A 20840-nucleotide genomic window follows, 5' to 3' on the forward strand; every position below is an offset into this window, starting at 1 on the left:
GCTTAGTTCACAGTCTAGAGGCATTTCTGCAAGAAGCCGCTGAAAGTAGTTAGTGGGCCTCTGGGATCAAGGTCGCTCAGGACCAGAGGAGCCTTTTGTGTGTGGCCGCACAGGGTCTCTTCTGGGCGGGCTCTAGTATTGTTTTTTTGTTTGGTTTTTTGGCCAGGCCTGATGGTGCCCGGGGCTTACTCCTGACTGAGTTACAAAAAAAAAAATCTAGGGCATGTGTGGCATGGGAGTATTTCGTAGCCAAGAGCCATTCCTCTGGCCAGTCACAGTGATGCTCAGACAAAGGACGGGGGAGGGGGTGGAGAAATGGGGCCCCAGGCTGTTCGGTAGATGGTTTATTTCTCTCTCCTCCCCAGTTTAGTCCGATCTCTCCCCTCCCAGCACGATCGTAGTTGTACTTTTGATCGTTGTCCCAGTCATCATAGCTCCATCATCCTAGTCTCCTTCTAGACCTCAAAGACCTCCTCTCCCAGTCCTCATCTTCATCATAGTCCCCTCTAACCCTTTACCACATAGTTACATAGAAACCATGAAGGTGGGATACACATAGGTGGGGTTGAACATTATAACAACAAAGTTGTAAAGCCACTCCTTCAGAGGAAGTTCTAAGAGATTATCTCAAGGACAAAATCTCATCTGAGGGTTCAGCACTCCAGATTACTAGGAGATCCGCCCAAGGGTGGGATTCCATCCAGGGTGTATTGCTTTCTCCTTTCCTCAGCTAGAAATCCATTTAATCAACTATAGTGAATTTACTTCTTAAGATATTTCTAGTCATTTTGTATGAACACAGTAAGACATCTATTAAGCTTAAAGGTTGGTTCTTCCTGGGGACATCTCACTAATCCCAGAACAGTCCTCAGGCCAGATTAGTCTTTTCCTAACCTCAGCAAGGTCCTTATTCAGTTACTTCTTTTTGGGTCATGACAGAGTTTGTTCCATGCCCATGCTCTTAACTTACTATACTATGGCACTTAGCTTGTCCCCTTTCAATGCCAGGGCAGGTTACAACTTGCCCTGGGCCCATCCAGTCCCTTCGTTGGGACCCTCCTTTTGGGGATGTTAGGTAATAAGGGCAAGTGAGACTTAAGTCAGGTAAATATGATGGATGCCCAGGAGTAAAAATTATTTGGGTCAGTTAACTCCCATGTTAGAAAGCATAGGATCAACTGTCTTCCTGTGTCTATACAAAAAGGACATTGCTAAACCATGCAAGTGACATAAAGGAAAGAGAAAAGCAGTATAGGATTATTAGTGCCTGATGGAATGGGTGTGCCTCAGGGGCACTTTGTGGGAGTAACTCAATAAAGCTACTCTCCCTACGGGAGGAGCAAGGACAACCCATTGTTACCCAACACTGTCTCAGATGGCCTGGGGTGTGGTGTCCCCTCGGTCAGCCACATGCAAGGCAAGTGAACCTTAACCCCTGTGCTCTCTCTCAGGCCCCTGTTTTAGGATGAGCTTTTAGAAAAAGAACTAGAAGATCTCAACACTTTATGATCCTTAATTTGAATCACCAAATTCCGTTTCCAAAGGGTTGTAGCCATTTGCCAGTGATAACTGAGTGGGAGCTCATCGGTTACTTGCTGCTCGGCTTCTTGTTACTTCGGGTTTACTCCTTGCTGTAGAGATGATCAATCCTGACAACCAGCCAGAGTGTGAGATAAAGAATCATCTTCTGGGTTCACCGCGCATTCTTTCAGGGGCTCGATGGGCTCTGGCCTGCTTGGGGCTCCCTGGTGAAGGAGTTCTGTGTGTACCAGGCAATATGGTTCACTTAAAGCGTCCTCAGGACTGGAGAGAGTCCTCAGTGGGCTGAGTGTTTGCGTGCAAGACGTCCAGATTCCATCTCTGGCACCACTAAAACTGACCCATGAGCACTGCTAAGACTGGCCCCCAAACAACACATAATCTCAATGAAAATTCTCTTTAAAGCTCATTTATCAGAAGGTGGTAAATTCTTTCATTTTTCATCCCTGGAAGTCAAGCATCTAAAACTTTAGTTTTGTAGGCACAATCAGATTCTTATCAATGGTTCTATGTGTTCTTTGACTCCCTGATTTGCTTGCTTTGTTTTCATTCCAGGAATATTTTCTTTCTCCATCAGTAGATATACAAGAACAGGTTTATCATGTTCAAAAACTCCACCACATTTTAGAAATACTGGTCAGTTGCAAGCTTTTCATTCATCTTCAACATGAGCTGCTTTTTTCTTTAACACAGTAAGTATTTCTCTGTTCTTTAGTTACACGAAAGTATCTCCTGTTCTCAAATCGTTACAGCTAAGGTTTAAGATGTACCAGTTGTAGCACTTCCTAACTTCCTAAAAGTATTCTTTCACTGAGTCTTGGGTTCTCCTCTATAAAGAGAATATAGAGGGGCTGGATAGTACAGACACTGGCTCTGCACAGAACTGACAGTATTTCAGTTGTCCCTATATTGTCTCCCTATATTGTCCCCCAAGCCTATATTGTCCCCCAAGCCTGCCAGAACTGTGGCCCAAAAACTAAACAGAACAATTGATTTGAGCCGAATTAACCGTTTATAGATTATAGCTGTGTAGATCAAGTACTGTTGCTCTGCCAATAATATCGCTGTGATCGGTGAATTTTCCTGGCTGTCATTGTGTCAGTGCCTGGGACCCCACACTTGGTGGCAGGAGTGTGCGGAATGGCCCTTACGCCTCGGGAAAGTGCCAGGACAGAAACCAAAGCCTCTTGCTTGCAAAACACAGGTGCCCTGCCATTAAGCCCCACCAAAATTGCTATATTTGGGGGGCAGCTGGAGCATAATACAGTGGGTAAGCCGCTTGTCTTTCATCAGCACACTGGGTTCAATCGTTGGCAAGCCATATGCCCAAGCACCGCCAGGAGTGACCCCTGAGCACTGATGAATATGGCCCCCAAATAAAAATCGCTGTGTTCCAGGGTCTCTGCCAGCCTGACTGCAGTGGGTCCGACGGGTCCTCGTGCTCCAGATTGCCAGTGTCCAGTCCCCCGTGTGGGTCTCAGTCCTGGCCAGAGACTCTTTCTCTAGGGAAAGAAGTCTGCCAGTCTTTTTCTAAACCAGACTTTGCCTCAGCTGTAAGGGGGAGAGGATGAAAGTCTTCCTGTTTGCAAACTCAAAAAAGGACTTTTCTCCCTAAAGAAAGGGAGAGATGGGAGTGATGGCTTAGTGGGCTGAGCACCTTTCAGAACCCCCCCCCAGAGCTGGAACAAGACTGGAAAAATCATTGGTATAAGTGTTGTATTCCTCAGAAATCACGGAAATGTGTTATCATCTCTCTGTCCTCTTCTTTTTATACCTCTTTCTCCCTGTTTAATGTTTACTCATCAAGCTCACCTCAAAACATATTTTGTTTGATGAATCCACCTATTCATTTTGAGGCAGTTCATTTTGAGATCGCTTGTCAAAGAAAACAGTCATCTCTGGGTCTGGTAGAGGCCGTAAGTTTACCCCTTTCTTGTCTGGCCCGAGTTGACTCTTGCTGAGGTGTCGGCCGTTACTCAGTACAGGGTTGCCCTTGTGAGCTTTAGACCACCAGAAAAGCTTGATCTTTTTTAAAATAAGTCCTTTTCTCTCTTTCTATTTTAAGATCCTGTGTAAAATATTACAAACAAAACCCTCTTGACGAGCAACACGTCTTCCAGCTACCCGTCAGACCAACCGCCGTGAAGGATTTGTACCAGAGGTAAATGGCCTGGGCCTCATGCGGCCGTTTCTGTGTTGTTTCCGGGGGCTCTGTGTCTGGTGGGCTTCTCCTGCCTCTTCCCAGACGTTTCTCTGCTCGCCGTCTCAGCTCTTGTTCTCTCCCTTTGTAATCTCATCTAGACAGAACAGGAGGAAGGGCAGCTGGTAAAAGAGACGGACAGGAAGTGATCCGGATAAGAGGGCAGAATGAGAGGTGTGGTGATGGCTCTGTCCTCCGCAGACATTGAGGAGCCACACTGGGCCCCTGGCTCTGTTGGCCCGAAATCTGTCCTATTCAAACCTCTCCTCCCTTCTTCTCGTCACTGATTCTCCTGTCAGCACCCTCAGAATTGCTTAGCAGATGTCACAGTGACCTTTGAGGGTGGGGAGATGGCTCCAGGGAGTAATGCTCAGGCTCTGTGTCTCCCGACAGCAGGAATGAGCCCTGAGCAACTCACTGGGAAGTGCCCCAGCCACACACCCCACTCAAAGTGGATTTGGTGGCGCCGAGGGGTGGGGGGTGGTTCACCAATTCTCCCTCCTTTAATATAGACATTTTTAAAAGACTTTCAGCACTCAACATTTGAACTGGGCCATCTGTCATTCTGTCATGTGGAGATCTGTCTTACTTTGAATTCAACCCCTCCCTCTACTCCCAAGACTGAGAATGCTCCTCCTCCTCCTCCTCCTCTTCCACTTCTTCCTCCTCTTCCTCCTCTTCCCTTCCTTTCCTTCTCTTCCTTCCTCCTCCTCCTCCTCCTCCTCCCACTTGGTACTGGGCACTGGGCCTCGGACACACGTGACGTGCTCTACCCCTTGAGTCAGTCCCGCCGAGAGTCCCTCTCCAGTGCTTCCTCTGCCCACCTCTGAGTTTTCACCGGAACTGTCCCCTCCGCTCTCTTCTCCGTGTGATTGATTACTTTCCTGCTCAACCCTTCACTTGCCTGGGGCTTTCGATAGTGACAACTCGCGTCTCCGTTGTGCTCCCGAGTGGAGGGCCCAGGTCTGGGTGCCTGTGAGGTGTCAGCACCAGCCCCAGTGTCCCGTAGCAGTGCGGGCTCTACACCCAAGGCCCTTCTCGACACGGATTCGGTGTCTGTTCAGGTGACCATAGCCAATCTCCACCTAATGCCCCGAACAGAACCGGGATGTGACGTGACACTCGCATCCCTTACTGCCCCTGTACCTGCTTCCTCCCTGTAGACTCCTCACGCGTGTCCTTGCATGCCATCCTACCTGCTGTGACGCCTGGTCTGTACACGCCCCATATGGAGGGTCAGGTTGTCTTTTCTGATTCACCTGCTCCCGTGACCTTCCTGAGACCCGGGTCCGAGCAGGACTTCCTCCTATCAGAATGGCTTTCTATTGCCTTGGTGCCCCCCGGCCCATGGGCCCCCCACTGCTGGCCTTGCCCCATTAAGTTGAGGACAGTGTCCATGCCCTCACTCCCACGTCCCCTTGGGCCTGTCCCCGCTCTGCAGTCCCCCGCTGAGCTCAGTCACCCTGGCCGTGGCCTCCTTCCACATCCGTTCCCCTGAGGCCGAGAAGGTTCCTCATGAAATCCTCATTCCTCTCATGTTTCCCTTCCTCTAGTAACTGTGCTTTTCTGGAGTTGCTGCTGTTGTGGGGGTCACTCCCAACAGTGTCCGGGTGGGAGTGGTCAGGGATCTCGGGCTGCCCCAGCTCCCATGCAGGCCGCAGCATGCAGGGCCCGTGCCTGCGCTTGAGCTGCTCCCCGCACCCCGTGACTGCTAAGGGGGCTTGGAGCTGTGTCAGGCCTTGTCAGATGGAGGCAGAAGGGAAAGGCTGCGGTTGAACCCCCATTCCCAGCCCCAACCCAACCTTGATCTTTTTTTCTCAGTGAGAAGCCACAGAAGTGGAGAGTGGAAATAAATAGTGGTCACAAGAAGGTGAAAACTGTGTGGCAGCTGAGTGACAGCCCTCCTGGGGACCATCTGAACCCCCCCAAAGTCGGTGAGGCGGGTTTGTGGTACTGGAGGCTGGAGATGGTGCAGCAGGGAGGGTATTTGCCTCGCACGCAGCTGACCCAGGTTCCCTCCCGACACTCCATGTGGTCTGAGCACAGAGCCAGGAGTGAGGCCTGGACATGCCGCTGTGGCCCAAAACTAAAGAAACAGTTTCTCCACTGGGAAATAACCTGAATGTCCTGGCAGGTCATTCTGTCACTCTCGTGCCTGGCTTTAATTAATTTTCCTGAGCTCTGGGTGCAGAGTATATTGATTCGGGGGTTGGGGGGAGCAGTAAAGAGCGCCCTCCTCACCCTGAGCAGAGGGACAAACACCAGGGCCATGGGAGAGGCGTCAACATTACAGTAGGGCGGGGGGAGAGGTCACCCAGTGGAAGTGCCACTTACTCCGCACGTCCTGATGGGCACTCAGAGCAGTGGTGAGACCCCCGTCAGCTGGTTTCTAAGGCTCTCCCACCTGGCCCATGTCAGTGACAGACAGGTTTGGTCTCTGTGTGACTAGCTCTCGCCAACACGCCCTCCTTCAGTCAGTCCCCGGGAATTGTCACGCATATGCTGCTTCTCCACCAGGTGCTGCCCCCTGGTGTAAGGACGGGTAAGGGCCTGCCAGTGCTGCAAGGGTTGCGCAGAATCAAATTTTTGTGATTTAAGGCAAATAGAAGATTTTAATGGCCCATACCAATCTGCTGGGGAGTAACTGTAATTGATATTAGTAGAATTTCCAGAAAATATTTATTCTTTCCCCCCAAAAATACGTGTTATGATATAATGGGAACCTCCCTCAACTAGAATGTCTTTCTCTGCTCAGAGGGTTGAACTGTTAGGTCCTAAAGAAACTGGTGATGGTGCCATCTTTTCTGTATAATAAAAAAGTAGGAAATTAGAAAATCTAGAAAATTAGAAGTCAGGGCTAGAGAGAGTTTAACAGGTCAAGTGCAAATTTAGAAGGAGACCATGTTAGAAAATAGTGAAACACTGATTTCAACGACCTTGTTTTGTTTCGGGGCCACACCTGGCAATGCTCAGTGGGTCCTCCTGGCTCTCAGAGGTCCTTCTGACGGTGCTGATTGAACCTGGCTTGGCTGTGGTCAAGGCAAGTGCCCTCCCTGCTTTTGATTATTATCAAAATTCATTAGTACTGTGGTAGAAAAGCCAGTAAGTTCTATGTTTCTCGTTACAGATTTTTCTGAGCTAACATTCAATGCCAGCCTGGAAGAAAAGACATGCTTCACCACCATAATCACCTGCAGCCACGTGCATTTCAAGTGAAGTGTGTGGACGGGGCTTGCTCAAGGTAGTGTGTTCATTCTCGGGATACTGTGAGCTGGAGTCACCACTCACTTTGGAGATGTTTCAGCAACAGAAAAGCTATAAATTAAATCCATAAAATTTCTTGGAGGTATTTCATTGAGGAAAGGTAATTGAATTTAGCATAAAACAGGTTGGTTTTGTTTTTTGTTCTTGTTTTGGTTGTTTTTGCCTTATACCAGAGATAACAGGGGCTCAGGTGGCTCAGGTATTTGCCTTGCATGTGGCAGACCCATGTCCCCTGAACACCACCAGGAGTCAGCCCTGAGCACTGCTGGGTGTGATCCCCAAAACTAACAATGAACAAAAGGTTGTCTTAAATACAGAAATAGTGAAACTAAAGCTGTATTTTTTGAAAATAAGAATTGGTGATTTTATTTTTTTGTAGCTCATCTCAGAAAAGGGTCTATGTGGCTGCTCATTTACTTGGTATCCACCTAATGCTTTGCTCCACTTGCCTGAATTTTACCTATAGGTAATTGATTGTCATGTATAGAACAGTAGTGATATAGTGATTTCTAACTAAAGTACTCTTTCTAGGTAGATTTGGATTGGAAACTTGTTCATAGAATATTTTGTGATGATCCCTTTTTGCAAATTGAAAATAAATGTATAGTAGTAAAGATGTCTAAGCAATAGTAAAACGGGTAGGCCACGTGACTTGCACACAATCAACCCAGCTTCAATCTCAAGAATCCCATGTGTTCCCCAATCTCTGATCACAGAGCAAGGAGTAAGCCACAAGAATCACCAGGTGTCCCAACATCCAAAAAAATCCCTACTAAACTAAAACCCCAGTATTGACTTTGAGAGAGGTAATATTACAGATCATTTTAAAAATTTTGGTTGTTTTTATTTTCTAATTCTAAAATTCTAGTATCTGATCCCTCCTCCTCCTCCCCAGAATAAAACAGAAAGAAAAAAAGTACAGCAACTGAAAACAAATGTACATAAACATTCAGAGTGGAGAAGGAGGGTGGTGATGATTGTCCTCTAACAGCCGCCTCGAAATCTGCCAAATGACCGGCCTCAGCCGTGTCTCCGCAGGAGAAGCATCACGAGAACTGCAGCGAGCAGGACACAGAGGGCGAAGACAGTCGGGACCACGATCTCAGTCACCATCTGCATGGGGCCCCGCACAGCTTCTGAAAGGGAAGAAGGCCAGAGCAGAGTGTCACTGCATTGCTTCATCTGGCAAGCCTGACTGCCTGGGAAACTCAGAAGGCCACCCCTAAACTCTCCGCTTGGTCTTGTCTGCCATGAAAGGACTTGTCTGCCTGGGGGATTTAATCTCACAAAAAGTTGTGTGAGGACTTTGTAAACATTTCTGGAGATAATGGGATAAAGGATGCCTAAACAGTTCTTCCTTTGATTCTGCACTATAAAGTCTAATGCATGCAGATTAGCATTTGTGTTGATTGTACATTATCACTGCCACTGTATCACTGTCATCCCGTTGCTCATTGATTTGCTCAAGCAGGCACCAGTAACGTCTCCATTATGAGACTTGTTACTGTTTTTGGCATATCGAATACGCCACGAATAGCTTGCCAGGCTCTGCCTTGTGGGCAAGATACTCTCGGTAGCTTGCCAGGTTCTTCGAGAGGGGCAGAGGAATCGAATCCAGGTCGGCCGCGTGCATTAAACCAAGAATGTTTGCCTCCATGTTTCATTCTCTACAGTTTTGGTTTCAAAATTAAATTTTTCATGGTGGTGTTAGAGAGTTTGTACAGCAGGCAGGACATTTGCCTTGCACACAGAGGACCTGAGTTCAGTCCCCAAAACCGTATATGGTCCTGTGAACTCCTGCTAGGAGTAAGCCCTAAGCACAGCTGGGGATGCCCCCCCCCCTTTTTTAATGAAAAAAAAAAAGGTATTTTTTTCTATGGTAACTCTTAAGTAAGAACCTATTTCGTGTATGTTAAGAGAGTGTGGGGGCTGGAGCAATAGAACAGCGGGTAGGGTGTTTGCCTTGCACGCGCCAACCCAGGTTCAATTCCCAGCATCCCACATGGTTCCCTGAGCACTGCCATGAGAAATTCCTGTGTGCAGAGCTAGGATAACCTCTGTGCATCGCTGGGTGTGACCCAAAACAAGAGAAAAGAAAGTGTGGACACATAGATACCAGGCCTGCATTTCCCCTCTGCCAGACACTGTGTTCCCAGAATGAACAGCACTGGATCTATCCTGAGGGGTGCCTTGGCCGCACGTCATTCCTGCATCGTGTCTGCACTAATTTCATCTTAGTTCGAGTGTAGCTGGGTGGTTGGGTTGTTTGGGTAGGGAAGAGACGACAGTGGCCTGCTAGTCTGTGACAATAGTCAAGTTCGTTCCATTTGGTCTACTATTATGACATATTGACTTAGTTGGCTTGTTTTTTTTTTTTAAAGAGGAAATATATTTCTGATTATCCTTAAAAGGAGGAAAAGAAACAAAAATGTAGGGGCCAGGGGATAGCATAAGAGACAAGCCAGTGCCTGCACAGCGTGGCCTGATTCCGTCCCTGGCACCACAGGAGCCCTCTAGGTATCACCCAGGGACAGCCTGGCAGCTCCGAGCACCACAGGCACCCGCACCCCGGCTCAGAGATGGGGCATGTGCGGGCACCCGGGCAGAGGTCCACCTGCTGGGGGAGGAGGTGAGGCAAGCTTGGGCCACACCTGACAGTGCACAAGACTTCCTCTGGACTCTGCTCAGGAACACTCGTGGCAGTGCTCACTAACTTCTCCATCTTGCCAGCCCACAGTGCTTGATTATGCAACATCTCTGATACTCTGGTGCCTCAGAAATGCTCTTGGGGACTGAAGAGTGCTCAGCAGGCTGGAGTGTGTGTGTCAGCAGAAGGCTGGGTGGATCCCCAGCACCTGGTTGATACTGTACCATGCCAGGACAGCCCCTAAATACCACTGGGTGTGACCCAAGTGCTGTTGGCAAACCAGAGCCCTCCCCTACTCCTCCTGTATCACTTTAGAGCTAACAGTACTTACTAGGTATTTGCTACATGGGTGTCGATCTGGAGAAGTCTCTGACTGGAATCCTTTCCATTAGGTTGCAATGGTTAAGTTTCCCTTCCTTTCACAAACCCCACTGTGACAGGTCAAGTCATAAATTCACAGAAGCCAGAAATCAAAGCGTTTCACTGGCAGTTACATATGCTTTTGATGCTCTGTGTTTTTGAGGCCCAGGATTGATTCCTGGTACCCCAAAACAAAAAACCCACAAACAATGAAAGAATGTTTTCCCCCTGCCCTTTTCTTTTCACTCATGCTCTGCCACTGAATGGTAACTGGGGGGAAATGGAAATCTTTTTTAATCTTGTCGTTTGGAAGATGACTTCAGGTCGGTGCATGTCTCAAGAGTCTGGCGATGCTGCTATTATCAAAGACTGCTGAATCCACTCACCCGCAGCAAGCATCTGGGTGCTGACAAAGCAAGTTTCCAAGGCTTTGGCGTGCTAACTTCTCACCTAATCCAAGCGAAGGAACAGTGTCCTGGTCAGTTTCCTTTTTTTTTTTTCTTCTTTTCTGTTTGAAATCACTTTTGAACCATGTAAGAAATTAGATTTTGAAGGTTTTTTGTTTTTGTTTTTGGGGCATATTGCTTCCCACATTACATTTTAGATGAAAATGCAGCAGAGCAAATAGGAAATCATAATGTTTGCTAAGGAAAAATTACATCTGTATTAGTCAAACTGGACTTTAGGTAAGGCCTGTGTCAGCCTCTGAGGTCTAAGTAACTGGAAATGTAGGCACCAGGCCGGGAGTGATAGAACAGTGGGCAAGGCGCAGCCAGCCCAGGTTGAATTCCCAGCACCCCATGTCGTTCCCCAAGCACTGCCAGGAGTGATCCCTGAGCACCACTTCGGGAGACCCTAAAAACCTCACTAAATACTAAATGCCAAGACACCTGTCTTCGGAAACTCTCGAGCTCATTTGCCAACTTGATTTGGCATGAGTCTCAGGCAATCACAAGCTAATATTGAGTTCACAAAGTTAAGCAGAGAAGCGATAAAGGAAGACCTCAAACAGAGGAGAGCAGCAGTGTTGGTCCATGAGGCAGAAGCCAGGAAAAGTATTCACAATGTTCGCCTTTCCTTCACCAACTAAAAGACTAAGATGACTGCCCTCCGACATCCTGATGGATCTATCGCATCTTCCAGAAGGGCAATGGAGAGGATTATTTATGACTTCTACTCAGATCTGTTCAACAGCCACATCCACCTGCCCAGATACCAAAATCTGCAGGATGGATATGTCATTCCCAAGGTCCTCCGTTCTGAAATCCACACGCCATTTTGTCGGTAAAGATGCGCATAGCACCCATCCAGACAAGGTCAGACTCGAACACCTGAAGAATCTGCTGCCAACACTCATCAATACACTGGCTTGGCTCTTCACACACTACCTGTCTGAATACAAGGTTCCATCCCAATGGAAAACCAGCAGGGCCATTCTGTTGTACAAGAAGGGAGACATCCATGACATCAGCAACTATTGCCCAGTCTTCCTGTTGTCCATCGTCTACAAGTTGTTCACTCAGGTCATCCTGAATAGGCAGAACACTAGACGAAGGACAACCATGCGAACAGGTCGGGTTCTGAAAAGGATTCAGCACTATCAACCATATCCACGTGATGACCAAGGGCATTGAAATTTTGTGAGAGTTCAAGATGCCACTCTGTCTAATGTTCATCAATTTAAAGAAGGCCTTTGATTTTGTTGAGACTGAAGCGGTCATAGAAGCCCTAGCCAAACAGGGCGTTCAAACTCAGTACATCAAGATCCGCCTTGAGCTGTATTACTAGGATCTTACCGTTCTACAAGGAAGTGATCATTGACTTATAAAGAGAGGGGTTCAGCAGGGTGCTACCATTTCACCAAAACTCTTCAGTGCCACCCTCAGAACATCATGCGACAATTGTCATCATCATCGTCATCCCTTTGATCGTCAAATTTCTCGAGTGGTCTCAGTAACGTTTCCATGCGTCCTAGTCCTGAGATTTTAGAAGCCTCTCTTTACTCATCCTTCCCAATGATACCACATTGGAGGCTCTTTCAGGGTCAGGAGAATGAGACCCAGCATTGTTACTGGTTTTGGCATATGAATAAACCATGGGGAGTTTTCGAGGCTCTCCCATGTGAGCAGGAAACTATTGGTAGCTTGCCAGATTCTCCCAGCAGGAGAAGTAGGCTATAAGATGTCACGCAGCTGCAAAACGACTGTGCGCTTCCTGGAGCTTTGTTTTTAGTCTCTGGGTGTTGGCCATTGTGGGATTAACAGCGCCGGGGGCAGTCCCAGGGTGTGACTGCCTAGCTACTGGAAAATGGGAAATCTGGGCAGAAGAGGCCCAGTCCCGAAATGAGCAGACTTGGAGGTCTCAGCCCCGGGTCCCACACAGTTGACAACTGTAATGGGAAAAAATGGGAGTGAAGATAGATGGTTGGCAACTACACCACCTCCGCTTCGCTGATGACACCATTCTAATAACATCAAACATTAGCCAAGTGGCACAAATGCTGGCCGACTTCTACCGTGAGTGTGGAAAGGTCGGACTGCAGCTGAATCTCACCAAGACTGTTCATGAGAAACAAACTAGTCCCTTATGTCCCATTTGCTCTCAATGGAACAAACATGTTTGAACGCAGCAGCTATGTGTACCTGGGTCGAGAACTCAACATGAGGAATGACTTGGTGCCAGAATACACAGGAGGAAGACATAAGTGTGGAACGGTTTCAAGAGCATCGAAGAAGCTAAGAGGATTAAGAACCTCCGGCTCTGGGCACACATTTTTGACTTCACTGTTCTCCCTGAACTAACAAATGCCTCAGAGACCTGGGCCCTATGAAAACAGGGCGAAAACGCTATTCAGGTATCCCAAAGAGGAATCGAAAGGGCTATGCTTGAAATATCAAATTTCAAGTGAGAGAAGGAACCTGGAGTTCCAAACTCCATCAATGATCAAGAATCAGGGACGCTGTCTTGTTTGCCAAGGTGTGGAAAATCAGATGGGCCGAGCACATAATGCAATTGAGAGATGAGTGCTGGACTAGAACTGTTACCGACTGGATTCCATGGGTCATCAAAAGACCACATGGTTGCCAACCTATGAGAGGGTCAGACTTTTTCATCAAAACCCTGAATGAGGAACTAGAGTGGTAGCACAGCGGGGAGGGCATTTGCCTTGTACATGGCCGACCCGGGTTCGATTCCCAGCATCCCATATGGTCTCCTGAGCACCGCTTGGGGTAATTCCTGAGAGCAGAGCCAGGAGTGACCCTGTGCATCACCGGGTGTGACCCAAAGAGGAAAAAAAAAGGAAAAAAAAAAGAAAAGTAAAACACCCTGAACTACCTTTTTGAGGCTCTTCATATTCCTGGAGCAAGCAGATGTCATTGGGCTATACTAGCACGCAACAGGGAGAAATGGAGACATTACTGGTGCCTGCTCAAGCAAATCAAAGATCAATGAGATGATAAGTGATACAAATGATGGGTGCCAATGACAAAAAGGCTCATTAGAAACAGGACAAAAAATAAAACCAGAATAAGACACTCAGACAACAGACACATAAGGACCGTTTAAGATTGCCTAATGATGCGTGCTCCAGACTCTGATTCTGACCTGCCCCAAATTTCTACTGTTCTTGGGGTGTCCCAGGTTTAGTGAGGATGTCTCCCACACTACCAACCAGAGACTCTTGGGCGAGTCTGCCTAGGTCCTCTGCCGTCTTCCAGATCAGGCCCTTCCGCTAGTCCCCCTGACTAGAGTCCTGCCAGGCTGGTTTCTATGGAAGAAATAGCTGGTGTAGTCTGTTTTTTCTAAACCCAGCAAAACCTGGTCTGGTCCTTCTAAGGAAGAGAGATCCAGCTTGGTCCAATTTTTTCAAACCGCAAAATCTGGATAAAGTTCCTACATGTTATGTGGAGGGATCTCAACCACTAGGGGTCCAGAATGTTGTGCCCAAATTTCAGATCTGCAGAGTTGGAGAGACCCAGTTCCACACACAATAATGCAAAAGCAAATGAATTTTATTACTAGCCCGAGCCATCACTAGCTCGAGCTAGGGTCCAAGTCTCATCCAATGCAGTGGAGTCTTGACAAGGACCCCGACTCCGAATCACAAGCAGATAATTTGGGGTTCAGAATAAAAAAGCAATTTATATACTGGTCTATTTTTAGCCTCTGGCTAAGTTTCCTCTGGCTGAGACTTGGATGACGCGGCATTGTAAGGAGGCTGCTCTGCTGTACACTGGAGAAAGCCCCTCAGTTTGGGTGTGGTGGCCAAGGCCAGGGGTGTGGGGAGCCCACGGACACAGTGTCATTCTCAACAGCACTTCAGGGAGTGCAGGAGCCATTTGGTCATCAGTGATGATGGTCATCCTCAAACCCTGATGACACACGTTCCTCAGTTTCTCTATTTCAAGACATGTGTTTTATTTTTTACAAACAAATATATCTTTTGTTGCAATTAAGGTGACATGTACAGTGTTAATGCAGTTTCTGCATCTGACCACCACCAAAGTGCCCAATACCATCCACCATCTCCTTGTGCTATCACTGTCACTGTCATCCCGTTGCTCATTGATTTGCTCGAGCGGGCACCAGTAACGTCTCTCATTGAGAGGCTTATTGTTACTGTTTTTTTTGGCACATCCAATATGCACAGGTAGCTTGCCAGGTTCTGCCGTTCGGGCTCGATACTCTCGGTAGCTTGCCGGGCTCTCCAAGAGGGGTGGAAGAATCGAACATGGGTCGGCCGTGTGAAAGGTGAACGCCCAACCGCTGTGCTATTGCTCCAGCCCTCCTTGTGCTACTTATGTTATTAACATTAATTCTCCTCGTTCACCTAACCCCCTCCCAAAGAGTACCTATGCTCTTGTCCTCTTTCCCACACTGTTTCTTTAGAATGAATCTCTTTGTAACTCTCACGCTAAGAACTGTTTCTCAGGGTATATGAAACTTTCAATTTTGTTTATTCTTTTTTTAGGTCTCACCTAGCAGTGCTCAGGGATTACTCCTAGGGGTACTCAGGGAACCATATGTGGTGCCAGGGATTGAACCCCAGTCAGCTGTATGTCAGGTAAACACCTTACCTGCTGCACTCTGGCCCTGGCCTTAAGAATATTTTTAGTTCTTCCGTATGTGACCAGTTTTTAAACATTACTTTAAATACTTTAAATTTTGACACTTATAAAATATTTGTCAGATCATACTCAAAATATAAAATTCCATTCTAGTCCATGGCCAATATTTTTTCACTGAACTAAACTTTTATTTGCTTCTGCACAGGCAGGATGGACCCCTGCCTCCATATGTGGAAGGCCTGTGCCCTACCGCTGAACCTTATCCCCAACTCACAGAACTAGCTGAGCTTTCCTGACTGGGAGAGGAGGCTAGATTGAATGTCTGGAATATTGCTCAGTGTAGACATTCTGAGGCCTGGGAATGTTGTTCAGTGTAGACTGTCTTTCCTGCAGATATGAGAGCATGAGTTTGACCCCTGTCACCATCCCACATGCCTCGTGTGATCCTGGTGATGCTGTCTTGTGTGATCCCTGGCCCAACAACAAAAAATAGTCTGTCTTTCACACCACAACCAATTGTGCAGGAGCGCCACAACTAAATGATGTTACCTAAATGATGTTACAACTGAACAGTGTGTGAGCACTTCGAGCAAGTGTGCGACCCTGGCAAGCACCACAACCAAGTGTGTGAGCACCAGTGAAGGCATCAACAACAGTGACAACAAAGGGAAGGAAAGGGACAGAAATAAATCACCAATAAAAGACTTTTAAACTGACTTCTTACAAACATCAGACCTCACAAGACAGTGAACCATGCCCAGGGGCCAGTGAGATGCCTTAGCTCAAAGGGCTGGGGCGCAGGCTGTGTGTGCAGCAAGGCCAGCACAGGGCCCCAGGGGTTTCCCTTCGCAACTCTCCATCCGGCTCCAGATCCTGACCCTAGGACAGCTCTGAAGGCACCTTCATCCCATGGCAATCTACTTTCGGCCAATCTTCTACCTGGGCCAAACTAACTATGGCAGATCTATCTTGGACCTATCATCTATCTTGGGCCAATCTATCTTGGACCCATAACTCCTCCTCCTCGGGGTCAGCATCTCAGCCTGAGTCAGACCACAGCCCCGCCCCTGCAAAGTAGGAGCGAGCAGAACAGCGCCGCCCCCGTGTGGCCATAGCGCAGAAAGACAACTCAGTCCGAATTGTGCTTCCTAGCATGGAGCTCTCCATAAGCTCTTACCTGTGCACACTAGGGGGCGCCCTGTGGTATCTGCTGAAACTCGCTGCTGCATCTCTGGCTTTTGATGTCTTTGGAGATGTGTTCCTGAGTCTCTGAAGCAAGGCCAGTAATAGAGTTTACAGGGTGGGCTGGAGTTGGTTTGTGGGAGTGACTGCCAGTGCTTTCACATGTATTGGGAAGTGGTGGGAAGCAGGCCAAACCAACTCCTGGAGATTTCAGTCAAAACCCGCATACCCGAATTTTCAGCAGATTATATCTTGGTGAGGTCCATCCTGAGACAGTGGAGTCAGCCTGGGGATATGACAACGATTTTTTATTGTGGAAGCAAGCGGCTGCTGGGGCCTCTGCTTGGGCAGGCACAGGCCAAACTGCCCCCCTCCGATTTACCCTAGTCTGTTCAGCATGCAGAAGTCCAAGATTTACCGTGGCTTTTGGTCTCTGTTGAGATTTATATTGGGTCTCTGAGATAAGGCCAATAAATGATCTTATATAGCTGAGTCCGAGGTGGTTTGTGGGTGTGGCTCCCACATGCCTAACTTTTGACTGTTTAATTTCTTGGTAAACATGGTCTAAGTTCTTGGGGTCCAGCCAAATGCAATTTTAGGGTGTCAGGAAGCCTGAAGACACCGCCAGGTTGCTGATGCACTAGCCCTGCAGGTACAGGTTGACCCGTTGGCGGCATCATAGCCCCAAGGGAAAAAGATACCAAAATTCTTTTTCCATCTAGAATAAGACCCCTTAACACTGATGGGAGAATGAAAAGACCCAGAGAAGAGGTGCAAGGCCTGTGCAGCCTGGTGGCATCAGCCCTGGGCCTTGAATTTCCAGATTTCCAGGTTTGGGAGGTAGCTTGTTATAACACATATTGTAAAACTTAGTTCAATTTGCTTATTACAACACCCAGATTGTGAGAACCCCTGAGCACCCCTGGAAGCAGTCCCGAGCAGAGAGACTAGGGTAACCTTGAGCACAGCAAGGTGGTGTTCCCCCACCTGCCCCAAATGAGCAGATACAAAGAAAGGAAAAGACCCTGCAGGAGCTCCTGAGACGGGGGGAAGGTCTGTGTGTCCTTAGTGACAGTAACTGCACCCTCGCACCTCTGCCAGCTTTTCTGCACTTTCCACCAGTCTGCTCCATGCCCTGTCCTGCTGCCCCATGTCGGTCTCTGAGCCCAGCAGAGTCCAGTCCTTCCCAGACAGTCACTCTCTCACCTCTGTGCGCTGCCCCACTTCCTCCTCCCTCTGCCAACCAGTCAGGTCCCTCCCCACCACCATGCTCAGATGATGAGTTTATCTTATGTTCTATTCTGGTTTTTGGAGTTTGGATGACATCTGGTTGTACTCAGGGATTAGTCCTGGTGGGGTTCGGGTGACTATATGGGGTGTCAAGGATAGAACCCTGGTCAGTGGTGAACAAGGCAATCACCTTATTCACTTTCCAATCTGTCTGGTTCCTATATCACTTTCACCCCTATAAACAGAGTCTGAGGAGAAAAAAGCTCCGTCATCTCCCCACTCTCTCATCAGGACCTGGATGCTCTTTCACCCCAGGCAGGGGCAGGAAAGAAATGGTCCTGCCCTGTCCAAGGTCCCCTCAGATTTGAACAGGATTGGACCCTTAAAGAGATACTAAATAAATCAAAACAAACGCTTCCAAGTTACCCCACTGTCAGCCCCATGTCCTCTCCCACCTGCTGTCTCATGTCTCCTACACTGGGTGCCCAAAGGGAGCCCCAGGCTCACCCATGGGAGCCTGGATCCCTGCTGACCACATCCAGTTATGATCCTCATTAACACACCAGACTTGAGTCCATATCTCACCTACCAAATTGGTATCTTATTTTTACCAAATGGATATTAAACATGTGATTTCAGAATCCTAATACATCTATAAGGCTTTAGGTCCCAATATTCATGTATTCCCATTTCTTGAAACAACAGAGTTTTACGCTCATAATTACTGCTCATAATTAACTGATACAATTGTTAAAAAATATCAGCCCTACATATTTGAATAAAGCTTATTATTTCCATATATGTTATTTAAATAACAGATTAAAGGCAGGAGAAAATATGAAAACCCAGCTAGCTTCTGATGAGACAGAGAAGACACTTTGAATACATACAGTGTAAAGGATTCCCTCTTCCACAGAACCATTTATGTTCTGAATTAATTTTGTCCTTTTTCCTTCCTATTTTGGGGTGGGGACTTCCAAACAGTGCTCAGAAGGCCTCTGAGCGAGCTCCAGGCTCTCCAGTGCCACACGTGTGGTGCTCTGAGGCCCGTGTGTGCCACACAGAACCCAGCTGCCTGAACCTCTTAACCCCTGAAGCACTTTTTTTGAGGGGAGACTTTTGCAAGCACCATGGTTTACAAACTTGTTTGTTATACGGTTGTTTCACGAAGTCCATGTTCCAAAGCCAATTCCACCACCAGTGTGACCGTCCCTTCACATAGTCCCCAGTTTCCCACCCAGCCCCTCAGCCAGCCTCATAAGCAGACACAAAGAAATTTACTTCAACACATGCTTGTTACAACACATGCTACAACATAAAATTAGTCCAGCATTAAATAATTCAATTATAGTGGCATTTCTTGCTGGGATGAACAAGATGGCACTTGAGTTCTAGCTCTTTGAGGTTGCACAGGTGACCTTGCTCTGATGTCGCACAGGTGGACTGGCTCCCTGAGATTGAACAGGTGGACAGACTCTCTGAGGTTGCACACACGCTCTGGCTCTGAGGTTGCACATGTCAGCTGTGGTGTCAGCACACTTGGCTGCGGTGCTCGTTACTTTGGTCACACACACTGAAATTTCCTGTCCACCCACAAGCCTGACCCCCTGGGGGCACAAAATAATTTACTGTATATATATATATATATATATATACACACGTATATATATATATATATATATATATATATATATATATATTTGCTTTTTGGGTAAAACCAAGCGATGCTCAGGGGTCACTCCTGGCTCTGCACTCAGAATTACCCCTGGCCATGCTCAGGGGACCATATGGGATGCTGGGAATCAAACCCGGGTCAGCCGTGTGCAAGGCAAACGCCCTACCCACTGTGCTATCACTCCAGCCCCTATATATTTTTTTTTTACAGGAAAAAGTATCAGGAAATAGATCAATAGGAATCAATCTGTGATCATTGTTTTAGTGTTTCCGTGTCTTAGTATTTACTGGATGTTTAGTGCCTCTGAGCCTTCTGTGTTATTATTTTTGCTCACTGAGCTTGGTGAGCTTTGCCACAACAATTTGTTTAACGTTTTTATTGAATCACTGAGATAGACCCTGACAAAGCTGTTCATGACTGGATCTTAGTCACACAGTATTCCCACACCATCCCTGCACCAGTGGACATTTCCAGCACCAGTGTCCCCAGGTTCCCTCTCATCACCCCAACTCCCCACCCCCTTCCTGCCTCTATGTCAGGTGCTTTGCTTCTCTCTATCTCACACACACTCTCTCTCTCTCTCCTTTTGGACACTGTGGTTTGCAATATCCTACAGAACTTTTTGTCAAATCTGCTTTTTTCCTACTGGGCTGGGGTCAGGTGGCTTTAACTACTGTGGAATGCGGTGTCGCTCCAGAAGCTGGAAGCATTTGGTGGCTTGGCAGCTTGATGAGGTTCAGGTGTGGAGCTGGGCCATTTCTATGCCTGAAACTTTGGGTGTGGGTGGACATTGTTGGCCCCTGGGCAGGGGCGGGTGGCTGGGGTGTTCGGGGAATCTGCCCAACCCCATTCTGAGGAGGGCCCAGAGCTCAGCCCTGACTGGTCTACATGGAAGATTTAGAGCTTGGTGTTTCCTCTCAAGATTACATGAAGAACTGGACCATTTCTATTCTTATGAAAAACAAAAACTGTTCGGGACTAGATAAATAAAGGAGATGGAGAAGAGGTTCTTGTGGGACCCCTTGGTTCTTTATGGGAAATTTATGGGACCTTTATGGAAGCTTTCAACCCAGAATACTTGGACTAGAGCTGGAATATTGCCCTGGCAAGGGGGGGCATTAGGGGAGGGTCCTGTATCTGCTCTATCTCTACTTCCACTCCTGAAAGAATCTCCCCTTGAGAAAGCCCATTACAAAGATGTTTATCCCCATGAACTAAGGCCCTTGGATGTTTAAAAGTCTATCTTTATATTATATATAAATATTGTATTATATATAATTATTGGTATTTGCACAAATAATGTTGTTCTGATGATTATGGATCCTAAGTAATAAATATGATTCACAGAGAAGATTCAGGGCTCAGTCCACAGGCTGTGAGCCCCTCACTGCACACTTTTTGCTCCCATTTCTGCCTCTTTCTTAGTCCTCATGGTGTTCATGGATCAGGCCTGCTCAGCTGGTGCGGGTCCCTGACAAAAATCTAATATGGTTTTTCTTCAAAGGACTTTCTAGGGCTGGTGAGACAGTATAACAGGTAAGGAGCTTGCCTTGCACCTTGCCAGAAATAGGTCCTATTGCCTGCTTCCCATACGTTCCCCTGAGCGCTGCCAGGAGTAATTCTTGAGTACAGAGACAGTGAGCATCACTGGGTGTGACCCCTTGCCCTCCCCCA

At 47.5% G+C, this 20840-nt stretch overlaps 1 protein-coding gene across 1 annotated transcript in view; it reads left to right on the forward strand.

Annotated features, from left to right (window-relative positions):
• ZWILCH (zwilch kinetochore protein) overlaps positions 1-6980 on the forward strand; it is a 29552-nt gene extending 22572 nt beyond the window's left edge. The window contains exons 15-18 of the mRNA XM_055128970.1: positions 2095-2231; positions 3605-3700; positions 5561-5673; positions 6867-6980. Coding sequence (XP_054984945.1) covers positions 2095-2231; positions 3605-3700; positions 5561-5673; positions 6867-6955 — 435 coding nt within the window. The 3' untranslated portion in view covers positions 6956-6980. The remainder of the gene's footprint in view (positions 1-2094; positions 2232-3604; positions 3701-5560; positions 5674-6866) is intronic.
• Positions 6981-20840: the final 13860 nt, after the last annotated feature.

The sequence above is a fragment of the Sorex araneus genome, chromosome 2 (genome assembly GCF_027595985.1).
Source record: "Sorex araneus isolate mSorAra2 chromosome 2, mSorAra2.pri, whole genome shotgun sequence".
In the NCBI taxonomy this organism is placed as follows: domain Eukaryota; kingdom Metazoa; phylum Chordata; class Mammalia; order Eulipotyphla; family Soricidae; genus Sorex; species Sorex araneus.